Here is a 14682-nt window from a genome sequence, read left to right as displayed (position 1 = left end):
TTTCTGAAGATGCTGGGTTTTAAGAAGAATGACAAACTGATCTACCTGAATAAATCATACATCCCCTTTGAATTTCTCTATGAGCGATATGGTCATAGCAAATCATATTGCCTGCTTCATGAAGAGCTAGCCATTACTTCCTTGGGATTGGTACATCGCTGGGTCTATGTCTTCATAGTCTGCTTTTTAGGTTTACTGATCTTTCCAATGAAAGGGGGAAGAATTAACACTCGCTTAGCCATGGTTGCCAGGACCTTAATGAAGGGTATCGAGGAGCAGAAATACAGTATCATCCCTATGATCTTAGATGAGATGTACCGTACTCTGGATCGGTGCAAGCATGGGTTCAGACATTTCGAGGGCTGTAATCTATTACTACAAGGTTGGCTGCTGGAACACTTTCCGAGAGGTAATTATTGCCAGAAGCTTCTATGAAGGCCAGTGAATGACTACATAGCCACCCATCATCGAAAGAAGATGACATTCATTCTAAACAGGTTTGCAAAGCCTGGAAATGTTATAGGCTGGGTGCATTTCTTATTAATCTGACAGACGAGCAAGTGCATTAGATGTTTGAGTGGTTTCCTAGTAGCGAGTTCATCATCAGCTCTAACAGAACTACTCACCTAGTGCTGATCGGGCTGCGAGGCATCTACCCACGCTCCCCAGAGAGTTATAAGGCAAGCTGGGAGGAAGCAAGTCATACCTCGTGTTTCCAACATGGTTCAATACAAAGCAGATTTCAAAGTAGATGTCATCCCATTCAAATTTGAAGCCCAACACATGTTGAATCAAAAGATCATCGTGGAGGGAGAGACTATTGAGCTAGACAGGTATCACACCGGTCATATGTACTACTATCTCTCATGGTTGTAGGACTACATAGTCGGGGACATCAAACCAGGGATCAATCTGAAAGATAGGATCATAGATGAGGTGGCTGAGGCACAGGTGAAGTACAAGAGGATACGTAAAAGGGTATTCGAATATAAAGCTAAGCACCTATAACAACATAAGGTGGAAGGAGATTGCAAACAAGTCGAAAAAGAGGTTGGATCATCTAGAGCAAGGACTAATAGAGCTAGAAGGAAAGATGAGAAAGAGGCTTTGGGACTGTCAAGGCATGGATCCTGATAAAGGAGGGAAGCTGTCAATGGCTTACTTGCTATTTGACATGCGCGATCTAGGAAATGTGATTGATGGAGCCAAGAGAGCCAAGCATGGAGAAGGTTCTTCGGGGACCAAGTAGACTAGGAGATGATGTTCTTTACTGCTTTCTAGATTAGATTTCATTAGATTTCAATGTAATAAGGATTACTGCCATTAGTGACTTTATAATTATTATTTTGATTTAGTGAGAGATTGATTTGGCTTATTTTCACATTAATGGAATGAGGCAACGTTGGCATGAATTTTCTCCAAGTCTATGTGCCGCTCAGGCCTAACTCGAGCACAATGAGGTCCCCAAATTAGGACGCGAATTATTGCATGACCTTATGTAATACCTGTTTAAATATTGCAAACACTCTTTTACTTCGTCTTGCTAACTCGGTTACCTTTTGTTTTTCTTTCTTTTGATTACTCCCATTCCCAAATGTTGGTTCGAGCATTCTAGCATCATCAACATACCACACCAGATCCAAAGGTCCTCCTCCTCCTCCACCTAGCGACCCGTAAAGCAAAGGCAAAGGGAAAATGGATGATCTAAGTGGCAATCGAAAAGATAACGCTACAAAAAATCCTCCCGCAATGCACCAGTATCACAATCTCGCACCTCCTCAAAACCTTAACCCGCCACCAGTGCAAACCCCTCAACAACAACACCATCATCCAACCAAGTATCCGCAAACCACCACTTATCATACCCCTTAAAATACACCATAACTTACCCTCGATCCCTAAACTTCGATCAATGATCACCCATATACCCAAGTTCCAGGAGCACACGAAGGCAACCTGATATACGTGGCAACCTTACCCCATACCCCGTAAAAAAATACATACCTGAACCGACCGAGAAGGACCTTCTCATCGAAACATGGCAGAGGAACTAAAGAAACTGACAGGGAGAGTCCACAGTGTTAAAGGAGAGAAGAGTATTGAAGGTTTGAACTACGAAGACTTGTCTATCTAGCCAAACGTAGAACTGTCGGAGGGCTACAAACCTCTTAAGTTCGAGATGTTTGATGGCACCGGTGATCCTAAGGTGCATCTGAGAACTTACTATGACAAGCTTGTGGGAGTATGCAAGAATGGACAAATTCGCATGAAATTATTCATGCAAAGTCTTATAGGAGATGCATTATCTTGGTATATAATCCAAAATCTAAAGAAGTGGGTAAATTGGGTGAGCATGGCATCTGATTTCATGGATAGGTTTTGGTTTAACACAGATAATACGCCAGACATTTTCTATATCCAGAATTTCAAGAAGAAGTTGACAGAAACCTTCCGCTGAGTATGCTACTCGTTAGAGATCAAAGGCCGCCAAGGTGAGGCCACCACTTGAAGAAGAACAAATGAACAAGTTCTTTTTCAAAGCTCAGGATCCACAGTATTACGAAAGACTGATGGTTATAGAGAACCACAAGTTCTCAGACATCATAAAGTTAGGGAAAAGGATAGAAGAAGGAATCAAGAGCAGAATGGTGACAAATTTTGAGGCACTGTAAGCCACCAACAAAGCCTTGCAATCAGGAGGTATCTCGAAGAAGACAGAAGTGGGTGCCCTGATGGTAGCCTAGAGCCCTAAGTCTCCCCTCACATACCAAACACCTCCACCCACATATCAACCCTCACCTCCAAAATACCAATACCCTGCCACCACCTACCATACATATAATACCCAACCTGCATATTAACATTCGCCTCCTCCCACCTACCAAAGCTACCCAGAGCCACAACCAAACATTGGTCGTAGAACTCCCAGACAATACACCCCAATCGCTGAACCCATAGCCCAGCTGTATGAGAGACTAAAGGTTGCTAGTTACGTTACCCCTATTCCTACAGTTGTAGTTGAGAACCCTTCCTAGTGGGTTAACCCCAACAAAACTTGTGCCTACCATTCAAGCATGAAAGGTTATACCATTGAGGAATGCCGCATGTTGAAAGACAAGATCCAGACACTGATCGACACAAAGTTATACAAGCAAAGGAGGCCGTACCAAATGTCTGTAATAACCCTCTTCCTAATCATAGGGGCGAGGGAGTGAATGTGATAGAAACGGATGAAGAATGGGATCAGGGGGGATCCATTGGACTTATTAGAGAGGGGGATGCTCCTAAAACATCTCATGTCACCCTCTCACCAATTGTGGTGCAAACCTAGGCACCGCTTAAATTCGAGGTAGCTATGCCTTTTACTGTGATGGTAGCTCCAGCACCGTCTTATAAGTATGATGCCGTCCCATGGGATTATGTGGCGTAGGCGAGAAGAAAAGGAAAAGTCAAAATGGAAGAGACAGGTGCTGCACAAGGAATGACCAGAACTTGTAGAGTTTATATACCTGAGAATCATGGAGGAACAAGCAAAGACACCACATCTAAGCCACTTGTTGTGGAGACAGGCACTGATGATCTTTGGAGGAAGGTACAAGCAAGGTAATACTCTGTTGTTGATCACCTGAACAAGACTCCCACCCAAATATCCATCTTATCATTGTTGCAAAACTCAGATGCGCATAAGAATCCCTTGATAAAGGTGTTAAGTGAGGCTTATGTGCCCACCAATATCACTAGTTGGGAAATGGCTAATATGGTAGGGCAGGTACTGGAGAGTCACAAGATTACTTTCCACGAAGACGAGCTACTGCCAAACGGGTTGAGTCACAACAAAGTATTACGCATGACTGTGCAATATAAAGAAAGTTCATTGCCAGGGTTATGATAGATGGGGGTTCGAGTCTGAACATATGCCCACTGACCACTTTGAAAAGACTGGGTAAAGGCATGCATGAGATACAGATAGGAAGCATGAATGTGAAAGCGTTCGATGGGTCTTAGAGAGCCACTATTGGATAAATCAATCTTAATCTATAGATGGGCCTGACCTGGTTCGATGTAGAATTCCATGTGCTAGACATATCCGCCAACTACAACTTGTCATTGGGACGACCATGGATACATGCAGTTGGGCCAGTCACTTTAACTCTGCACCAGGCTGTGAATCATCAAGAGATGATTATTCAAGGACATGGAAGCAACCCTATCTATACCAATCAGACTGTGCCGGTTATCGAGAACACGAGAAAATTGGGAGGAGAAATATACCACCGCATTGAGCGAGTAAATGCAATTAAAAAAGGGTCGATGGTGGAGCAATAATATAGAAAGCATACTGATGTGGTTGGGGTATGAAACAAGCAAAAGTCTTGGCCAAAAACTTCAATGGATCACAGAACTGGTATAACCACTCTATCATGGCACGACCTTTGGCCTCGGCTATAAATATATCGTGCAATAATATCAGGATTGGACACCGCCTTGGCGTGCCACTTACTATCCATTAGAAAAACCCATAACACCATTGCACCAGACGTTTTGCCAGACTGATGTGATTTGGGGATCCAAGGAAGATGAGGTTTTGGCCGGTAAGATAAAGATATTTCTGGACGAGAAAGATATGGACTGCAGTGCAAGACTAGAGGAGGAGGAGGAAGAAGACCTTACCATTCAAATAGTGGGAGAAGGAGTTGTTCTCAAGAACTAGGCTGCTGCACCATCCCGGGCTCGCCGAGTACCTTGGTAGCCTTGGCAGAATTAGCATGACTTATTATTAATTGTTTTTTGGCATTTAAGACATTTTCAATATTTTGTTTTGAAATAATTACTTGAGACATCGAGTCATAGTTGTTGACAATTTAAATTTTTATTAATGTATTATTGCTTTCATTTATTTATTATTATCTTTCTATATTCTTTTCAGCATAATTACTACATATCCTGATGAACATACGATTGTGATATGTAATGAGACAACGCAATATAAGGAAAGTGATTTGGAAGATATGGAGGATCATATAACACCTTAGGAAATTGTCAAAGAAGTAGAGAATTTTGAGAACAAGCCAAAGTCCAATTTGGAAGAAACTGAGGCAGTTAACTTAGGGGATTCTGAAACGGTCAAAGAAACTCACATTAGCATTCATCTATCATCGTCAGAGAAGGAAGAGTATATCAGGTTTCTAAAGGAATATGAGGATATTTTTGAATTGTCCTATGGTGACATGACTGGGTTAAGCACATCCATAGTATCTCACAAGCTACCCACCAACCCCATATGTTCGCCGGTAAAGCAGAAGTTGAGGAAATTCAAGCCAGATATGAGTTTGAAGAAAAAGGAAGAGGTTACCAAGCAAATCGAACCCAAGATCCTTCGAGTGGTTGAGTAACCAACTTGGCTAGCCAACATTGTGATAGTTCCAAAGAAGGATCGGAAAGTCAGAGTGTGCGTTGACTATCGAGATCTGAACAGAGCAAGTCCTAAGGATGATTTCCCATTAACCAACATACAAATACTAATTGACAACTGCGCCAAGCATGAACTCCAATCCTTTGTGGATTGCTTCGCAGGATACCACCAAATTTTGATGGACAAAGAAGACGCCGAAAAGACAACCTTCATCAAATCATGGGGAATATATTTTCACAAAATGATGCCATTTGATTTGAAGAACATTGGGGCTACATATATGAGGGCCATGACTACTCTTTTCCATGATATGATACACAAGGAAATAGAGGTGTACGTGGATGACATTATTATCAAATTTAAGAGAAGTTAGGATCACATATTAGACTTGAGAAAGTTCTTCGACCGACTTTGAAAGTACAATCTAAATCTAAAACCTGCAAAATGTGCTTTCGGAGTCCATGCTGGGAAGTTGTTGGGTTTCATCGTCAGTCGCCGTGGTATTGAGATAGACCGGTCAAAAATCAAAGCTATTCAGTACTTGCCACCGCCAAAGAACAAGAAGGATGTGATGAGTTTTCTGGGATGCCTCAATTATATCAGTTGTTTTATAGTACAATCAAAGACGATATGTGAGCCGATCTTCAAAATGCTGAGGAAAGATGTTGCGACGAGATTTACCGAAGAATGTCAAAAGGCTTTCGATAAAATCAAGGAGTACCTATCTAAGTCGCCCGTGTTCCCCCCCCCCCTCCCCCGCCCCGGATCCAGGAAGACCTTTTCTATTGTATTTGTCCATATTGGATGGAGCCTTTGGTTGCATCCTGGGGCAACATGATGAAACCGGGAGAAAAGAGCAGGCGATATATTATCTAAAAAAGAAGTTCACACCTTATGAAGCTCGGTACTCTTTGTTGGAATGCACCTGTTATGCTTTAACATGGATAGCCCAGAAGTCGAGACACTATTTCTGTGCATATACTACATATCTCATATCAAGGATGGATCCATTTAAACACATCTTTCATAAACTCATGCCTACGGGTAAGTTAGCAAAGTGGCAGATATTGCTAAGTGAGTTCGATATCATCTATGTAACCCATAAGGTGGTCAAGGGGAAAGCATTGGCCGATCACCTAGCGGAGAACCCCGTGGACCGAGAGTACGAACCATTGAAGAGGTATTGTCCCGACGAGGAAGTGTCATTTGTGGGGGAAGACATTGTCGAAACATACGATGGTTGGAGGATGTTTTTCGACGGAGCCTCAAACTTCAAAGGAGTGGGCATCAAAGTAGTTTTAGTATCAGAAACCGGTCAACACTACTCGGTATCCGCCAAGCTCTGGTTCCCATGCACCAATAATATGGCAGAATACAAGGCTTGTATCTTGGGACTCAGATTGGTCGTCGGCATGAATATTCAGGATTTGCTGGTAATTGGAGATTCAGATCTGTTGGTACACCAAGTATTAGGAGAATGGACCACCAAGAACACCAAAATATTTCCATATTTGCATTGTGTATAAGATCTGATCAAGTGGTTCACAAAGATAGAATTCAAACATATTCCAAGAGTTCAAAATGAGTTCTTCGATGTGCTGGCCACCTTGCCTTCTATGATACAACATCCGAACAAGAATTTCATCGATCCTATATCGATAGAGATTCGTAAGCAGCCAACTTATTGTGCTCATGTTGAAGAGGATTTTGATGGATTTCCATGGTTCCACGATATCAAGGAATATTTGGAGAAAGGGGACTACCCAAAGAATGCTACACACACTCAGAAGCGCACGCTTCGAAGATTGGCCAACCACTTCTTTCAGAGGGGAGAAATTCTGTATATAGGGACTCCTAACTTAGGATTGCTGCGATGTGTCGATTCCAAGGAGGCATCTACATTGCTCGAAGAAATACATGTCAAAACCTACGGACCTCATATGAACGGGTTCGTTCTGGCCAAGAAGATATTAAGGCCAGAGTATTTCCGGATGACTATGGAGACAGACTGCATCAAGTGCGTACAAAAGTGCCACCAATGCCAGGTGTATGCTGATATGATACGAGTACCGCCCAACGAACTCAATGCAATGAGTTTACCGTAGCCTTTCTCTTAGGGCATGGACGTCATTGGACCAATTGAACCCGCTGCTTCAAACGGACATAGGTTAATTTTGGTAGCTATAGATTTCTTCACAAAATGGGTTGAAGCCGCTTCGTATAAAGCTGTGACTAAGAAGGTCATTGTAGACTTCGTTTGTCAATTTGGAGTACCTGAGTCAATCATTACCGACAATGACGCCAATCTCAATAGTGATCTGATGAAAGCCATGTGTGAAACATTCAAGATCAAGCACCGGAATTCTACAGCATACAAGCCACAGATTAAGGGAGTCGGGGAAGCCGCCAACAAGAACATCAAGAAGATATTAAGGAAGATGGTGGACAAATACAAGCAATAGCATGAGAAGCTATCACTCTCTTTGCTCGGGTATCGCACCACAGTTCATATATTGACTGGGGCAACCCCCTTATCTACTGGTCTACGATACTGAAGTTGTTATACTTACCGAGGTGGTGATTCGCTCCCTAAGAATCATACAGGAGGCCGAGCTCAGCGATGCGGAATGGATACGGTGCCGGTATGAGCAACTGGTTCTCATTGACGGTAAGAGGATGAACGCAGTGTGTCACGGTCAACTCTACCAGAATAGAATGGCAAGGGCTTTCAACAAAAAGGTTAGATCGAGGCAATTAGTGTTGAAACGGATCTTCCCGCATCAGGACGAAGCAAAAGGGAAATTCTCACCTAACTGGCAAGGCCCTTACATGGTTTACCGAGTACTGACAGGAGGAGAGCTTATACTTGCAGAGATGGATGGAGAAATATGGCCAAAACCTATCAATTAGGATGCAGTCAAGAGATATTATGCTTGAGATTATGTTTGCACTTTTGTTTATGTAACCTGAACTACGCTTGACCTGATTCCCGCTTAAGAGGGGATACGTAGGCAGCCCTGTGGGTTCGGTCATGTCACGACCAAAAATCCATTAAAGGTCGTGATGGCGTCGGACACCGCTGTCAGGAAAGCCTAAAAGAAATACTTAATTTTGTTCTCATTTTAAATACTCTGAAGGAGACTCTGTTGGCTGCGGACTAGGAATGTAATATAAAATACAATATTTGTCCGGAATACAAATTTGGACAGGAAAAATATAAATACTCTGAAGGAGACTCAGTTGGCTGCGGACTCGTATAGTGGAATGCAACTCACCTAAGTCCCTGCAATAACCGCACCTCTGCACCCGGAAGGCCACTAGACATATATGCAACTGCACAAAAATGTGCAGCAAGTGTAGTATGAGTACGTAAATCAACGCGTACCCGGTAAGTATCCCGCCTAACCTCGAAGAAGTAGTGACGAGGGGCCGACTTTGGCACTTACTATGGGCTATAAATAAAATATCAATGATATAATTAAGCATAGATTACGTAGAACGGCTGTAAGCTCAATCTCATGAAATAAGTAAACAATTCTTTTGTTCATAAGAAATTTCCAAATTTATTTTCGTCATTTAACATTTTTGTATCTCGGGCCAATGAAAGCAATATCAATTATTATCAATTCCAAAAACATATATCATGCGCAAATCATGTCGAGGTCGTACAGCCCGATCCAACATAATATTTAAACTGTGCACTGTCGAGGGTCGAACGACATGAATCATAGATGCATCTATCTACTACCGAGGCGTTCGGCCCGCTCCGCAAAAGAGAAAAATACATTAAACAACCAATTCAAGATTTGTTAACGGGCAAATATTTCAAGAATTTCAAATTCATATTTAACGGTCAAGTAAATGAAGTTTAACTTTTTTAAAATTCCTTTATCGAGTTTCTAAATGTTTTAAACAATTAAATTAACAAGTAAGGTGCAACATCGCAAGTACAACTTGATATGGGTCCTAGACTACCCAGACATAAGCATAATAGTAGCTACACACGGACTCTCTTCACCTCATGCGTACATAGCCCCCACAAATAGAAGCACATAATAATTTGATTCACCTATGGGGTTAATTCCCTCTTACAAGGTTAGAAAGGAGACTTACCTCACTCCGAAATTCTACAACCGGCTCCTAAGCCCTTCCAACAACTCAAACCGATGCCCAACGCTCCAAAACTAGTCAATAAACATGCAAACCCATAAATATATACTCTAATACTCATTATAATTCAATTTACAACAATTTCAAACTCCGTTCAAAAAGCCGATAAAATCACCCTCGGGCCCACGTACCCGGGTTCTGAAAACTTTCAAAGATAAACATTACCCATAGCATCACGAACCCAAATATATAATTTATTCTCAATTCCATGCCCAAATACGTGGTCAAAATCCAAAAATACCAATTTCTAGGTTTTCTACCAAAACTCCAAATTTCCACTAATTTTCCATGAATTTCAATGTTAAAAATCTATATATAATCCAAGTATGCAACTTGCAATAGGTGAGAATCACTTACCTTGACATAGATGATGAAAATATCCCTTCCAAGAGCTCCAAAAATCGCCCAACCAAATGAAAAATGTAGGAAAATGGCCAAATTTCGTCTTTAAAACTTCACTGCCCAGGTTCGCCCTTCTTCGCGATCGCGGAAAGACCATAGCGATCACGAAGGCCAAAGAAACACTGCCACCAAATATCCTCTTCGCGTTCGCGACACTCTGATCGTGTTCGCGAAGGCTAGCTACCCAGACCCCTCACGTTCGCGTTCCCTTCTACGCGTTCGTGTAGGCCAAATGGCCTTAGGCCCATCTCCCCCCTTTCTTCTTCACGTTAGCGTCGCCTTGGCTGCGTTCGCGAAGGCTTGCCCAACTCTTGCCTCGTGTTCACATTCGTGAAGGCCAACCCAGCAGCCTCACAAATTTCCTCTACGCGAAGGCGGGACTTCCTTCGCGTTCGCGAAGAAGGACACCAAACACCAGCAACAACAGTCCAAAACAACCCGAAATGATTCGAAACCATCCCGAAACACACCCGAGGCCCCCACGACCCCGTCCAAATCGCACAAACCAGTCCCATAACATGACACGAAGCTACTCGAGGTCTCACATCACATCAAACAACATCAAAATCTTGAATCGCACGCCAATTCAAATTTAATGAACCTTAGAACTTCAAACTTCTACATTCGATGTCGAAACCCATCAAAGCACGTCCGATTGACCTCACATTTTGCACACAAGTCAAATTCGACATAACGGACCTACTTCAACTCTCGGAATCGGATTCTGACCCCGATATCAAAAAGTACACTCCCGGTCAAACTTCTCATAAACTTTCAGATTTCTAACTTCCGCCAAATGATCCCAAAATGACCTACGGACCTCCGAATTCACTTCCGGACGCGCTCCCAATACCAAAATCACCATACAGAGCTATTCCCAGACTCAGAATCCCAAATAGACATCGATAACATTGAAATACACTTCAACCAAAATTTATGAAATTCTTTCAAAATGGCAACTTCTACAATAGACGCTGAAACGCTCCCGGATCATCCAAAACCCGATCCAGACATACGCCAAAGTCCAGTATCATCATACAAACCTGTTGGAACCTTCAAATCCTAGTTCCAAGGTCGTTTACTCAAAAATTAAACTTTAGTCAATTCATGCAACTTAAGGCTTCCGAAATTAGAATTCTCTTTCCAAATCAACTCCGAACTTCCCGAAATTCAATTCCGACCATGCGTACAAGTCATAATACCTGAAGGGAAGCTGCTCATGGCCTCAAACCGCCGAACGACACGTTGGAGCTCAAAACGACTGGTCGGGTCGTTACATTCTCTCCCACTTAAACATACGTTCGTCCTCGAACGTGCTAAGAACTGCTCTGGAGTTTGTCTGAAATCACTGTTTAACACCTCGTGCACCTACCCGTGCCTCCATGACCCCGTTGAGCTCATCCACTCAAGCAAACCTAGAAATCCTCTCTTTTATCTAGTCAAATAAGCCTTAGAGCCAAATTCCAACATCTGAAATTTTTTACCAGATCTGCTTCCAACCTAAGAACACTGTATCCATCACTACACGATGTACCAATACATAATTGTATACTCTCACTGAATTCACATCATGCACCGCATTATTCACATGCCCATCATGACATCCCCTGACAACAATAGCAAAAATCCCTCGAATCAGATGCCCACAACACACCTCATGAAGCATATAAGTCCCGTTTCAACTCTCGCAATATTGCCACAACAGAAGAGATGGGTAGAAACTCATAACCACCTGCCGAATCATAATTCATGGAGTCTCGCCTCCTGGCAAGAACCCTTACCTCATTCTGGACTGAATATCGATATTTACTTAATGTGCCTCATATAAACCTGATCACACTGATCCAATGTCCAATAATCTCGTCTTACCCAGTACAAGCTACTCAGGCAATAAGCCACGTTGCCAAAAGTATCATATGATGCCACAATGTGCCAACAAGCTACAAACTCGAATGTGATATATAAAGAAACGAACTTTGGAAAGAATTTCTGAACCCATGTAACTAATTTAAACAACCGAAAAGATATTATGGACCTTCCTCAGAAAAATGAGAAGCAAAACACACAATAGAAGATATGGGATACTGTACTCAACATCACACTGTTGCGGCGTGCAACCCGATCCAACCATGATACCGTTGCGGCGTGCAACCCAATCCAACCATGATACCCGTGGCGGCGTGCCACTCGATCCAAATAACATATCCGTGGCAGCGTGCCACCCGATCTAACCATATACCCGTGGCGGCATGCCACTCAATCCACACATAATAATCGAAAGAAAACACATATCGAGCCATAATGCTTATACTTATGAAATACCCGAATATCAACCATAAGCACGCCAAGTGCATAATACAAATCCTGGGGAGACGGGTAGCGTCATACACTATAAAACTCAAGCACAACTAAGGTGTAATAAATGACCTGCATCTCGAGAGCCATCCTGCTCATATAACGCCACAAACTATATAGAATCTCAATACGAGTGCGAATAATCAAACCGCCTCACAACCCACATGGAACAATAGAGACTACACGGAAGGGCTGACAACAGAAATAACATCTAAGGCCCGAAGACCCCTCCGAAAATAGCGCTATACTGAAATGAACACATCCAGCCTGATATAGAGCCCACATTCATATTTAGATCCATCCACAGACCACAAGTCGATTCTGATCGTACCGCATTGGGCTAATAACCTTTCAAGGATCCACAACACCTATTTTCCCATGACATACAAGAACAACCGTCAAATCTGGAACAAACTTCCACAATTCACAACCAATTGAATAGAGCGCCTTTCAGGCCTAAACTCTCCCATTAGCGATAGTACCAAATCTCCATACTTGGTTTCAAATCTTTAATCAATTAAGTGACTACATGTCACACTTATACAATCTTCCCGTGGGATACGCTCCCACGACCTTCCGCACTAGGTAACAAGTCTGCACATCCATACCACCGGACACACTAATGTTGTAAAACAAATCAAGAAGCCATAAATCAGTACACAAAGCCTCTTACACTGGACACCGATCTCAGGTGACGCTAAAGACAATACCAGCTTACTCTAAACATCTGAATTCTTTCCTGATCATCTGAGCTTGTGACATTCTTGTCAACACCGAACCGCAACCTTGATCCTCACCTTCCAATTTCCCATGCCGCTCACTACACCTAACATGCCAATACGTGAGAGTACCAAAATTCCATAATAACCCCTGATCCGCTAATAGAATAAACACTTCATCATATACAAACTTTTTACTTAGCTCATTAAAGAAGAACCAATGCAACACGCAACTAAATTCCCAAACCGTAGAAAATACAACCTCATGTCGTGATTTAAACTACCATAACTCTTCCGAAATCCCTTTACACAACAAATCCATACTAATCTAATACCTCCCAAATCAACCAAGTTGTGGTGGCGCTCAATCCCAAGTGTACAACCACAAACTATATGTATAGCTTCACACTGGAGAAACTGGTCACTGCCATAACCGTGCTGATTCAACCATTACCAATCGAGCCACTTATTCTAATTTACTATTGATTTGCCTTAGGAATAATAATAGCTCTATTTAAAACATAACAAACCCAAATCTGCACTCATCTGACTGACCTTATTTCACGAGACCATGCTGTCTCAAAACCCATGAACTAACTCATACCCTCCTACTGCTCACATTTACATCTTCAACTGGTACACCCGTTCTGATAATTCCTCTACGAATCTAAAGTTATTTTCTCCCATTTCTCCAATGCTACACCGCATACCGATCATAACATCGAACACTCCAACCCCCATTCATAATCCACTACAAAAGCTCGATACTTAACCGTACTACTTGCTCGAAATCCTTAGTCACCACACTTTGAATTGTTTTTTAACCCACTAGAACCATTGTTGAGAGTCACCCACTCTGACTTGTTCCCGAATATAATCAAACTCCAAGGCCCTGGTGGCACATGAACACCCTCTCAAAAAAGCAATCGACTGAATTCCTTTCCTTATACATCACATCCACACGAAGCATAAACTCTAAGTCTTCCCAAAACCTAAACATGAACCGATAAACTATAACACACATTCCTCAAATCCTTAGCTTAAATCACCACTGATGTTCTTTTTCTTTAGTCGTAGCAACCCACCAATATGCTGATAACCAGAAACCTCACAAGTAGACAACCATGCAATACAATCGTAGGCTGTGGGGCTCTCTCACTTAAGCTTGAAACTACCATTACATGACCCTGGAACCTACCAAGATTCCTTCTTCCTTACTGACATGACCTTGTGCAATCGACCCTCCAAATTCCTCGAAATCTTCTTGTTAACCATTTCGTGAACGCTTTGAATCACTGGCCATATTTACATATTCGACCTCTTACCGGATAGACAGTAAAATTCTTTGTAGAAGCTTCATCAACACCACGCAATAGTTAACCTGCTCACCAGAAATAACCCACCTGTGGAAATTCCATGCCGACATCTTCCAACAACGCTGCATCGAGTACAATTACCACGAAACCCATAAACCATCCTGAGCCCGTGCTCGTTCACCGGCTGTACAAGTCCGTTCACTTCTCATGGACATCAACTAAAGGTGCGACAATACATTCCAATCCAAATTCATATTGTATCCTTCTTCATATCATGCAACTCCTTTCCGTCGTATCCAACCCTTTT

General features: G+C 42.3%; 1 protein-coding gene across 1 annotated transcript; it reads left to right on the top strand.

Moving 5' to 3' along the window:
- Nucleotides 1-6447: 6447 nt before the first annotated feature.
- Nucleotides 6448-7875, top strand: LOC138905541 (uncharacterized). The gene is made up of 3 exons (XM_070194062.1): nucleotides 6448-6846; nucleotides 6964-7434; nucleotides 7531-7875. Exons 1-3 carry the CDS (start codon nucleotides 6448-6450, stop codon nucleotides 7873-7875), a joined length of 1215 nt encoding a protein of 404 aa, XP_070050163.1.
- The last annotated feature ends 6807 nt before the right edge of the window (nucleotides 7876-14682 follow it).

The sequence above is a fragment of the Nicotiana tomentosiformis genome, chromosome 2 (assembly GCF_000390325.3).
Source record: "Nicotiana tomentosiformis chromosome 2, ASM39032v3, whole genome shotgun sequence".
NCBI lineage: Eukaryota > Viridiplantae > Streptophyta > Magnoliopsida > Solanales > Solanaceae > Nicotiana > Nicotiana tomentosiformis.
Note: the sequence above shows the minus strand (reverse complement) of the source record. Positions and strands in the feature narration are given on the sequence as shown.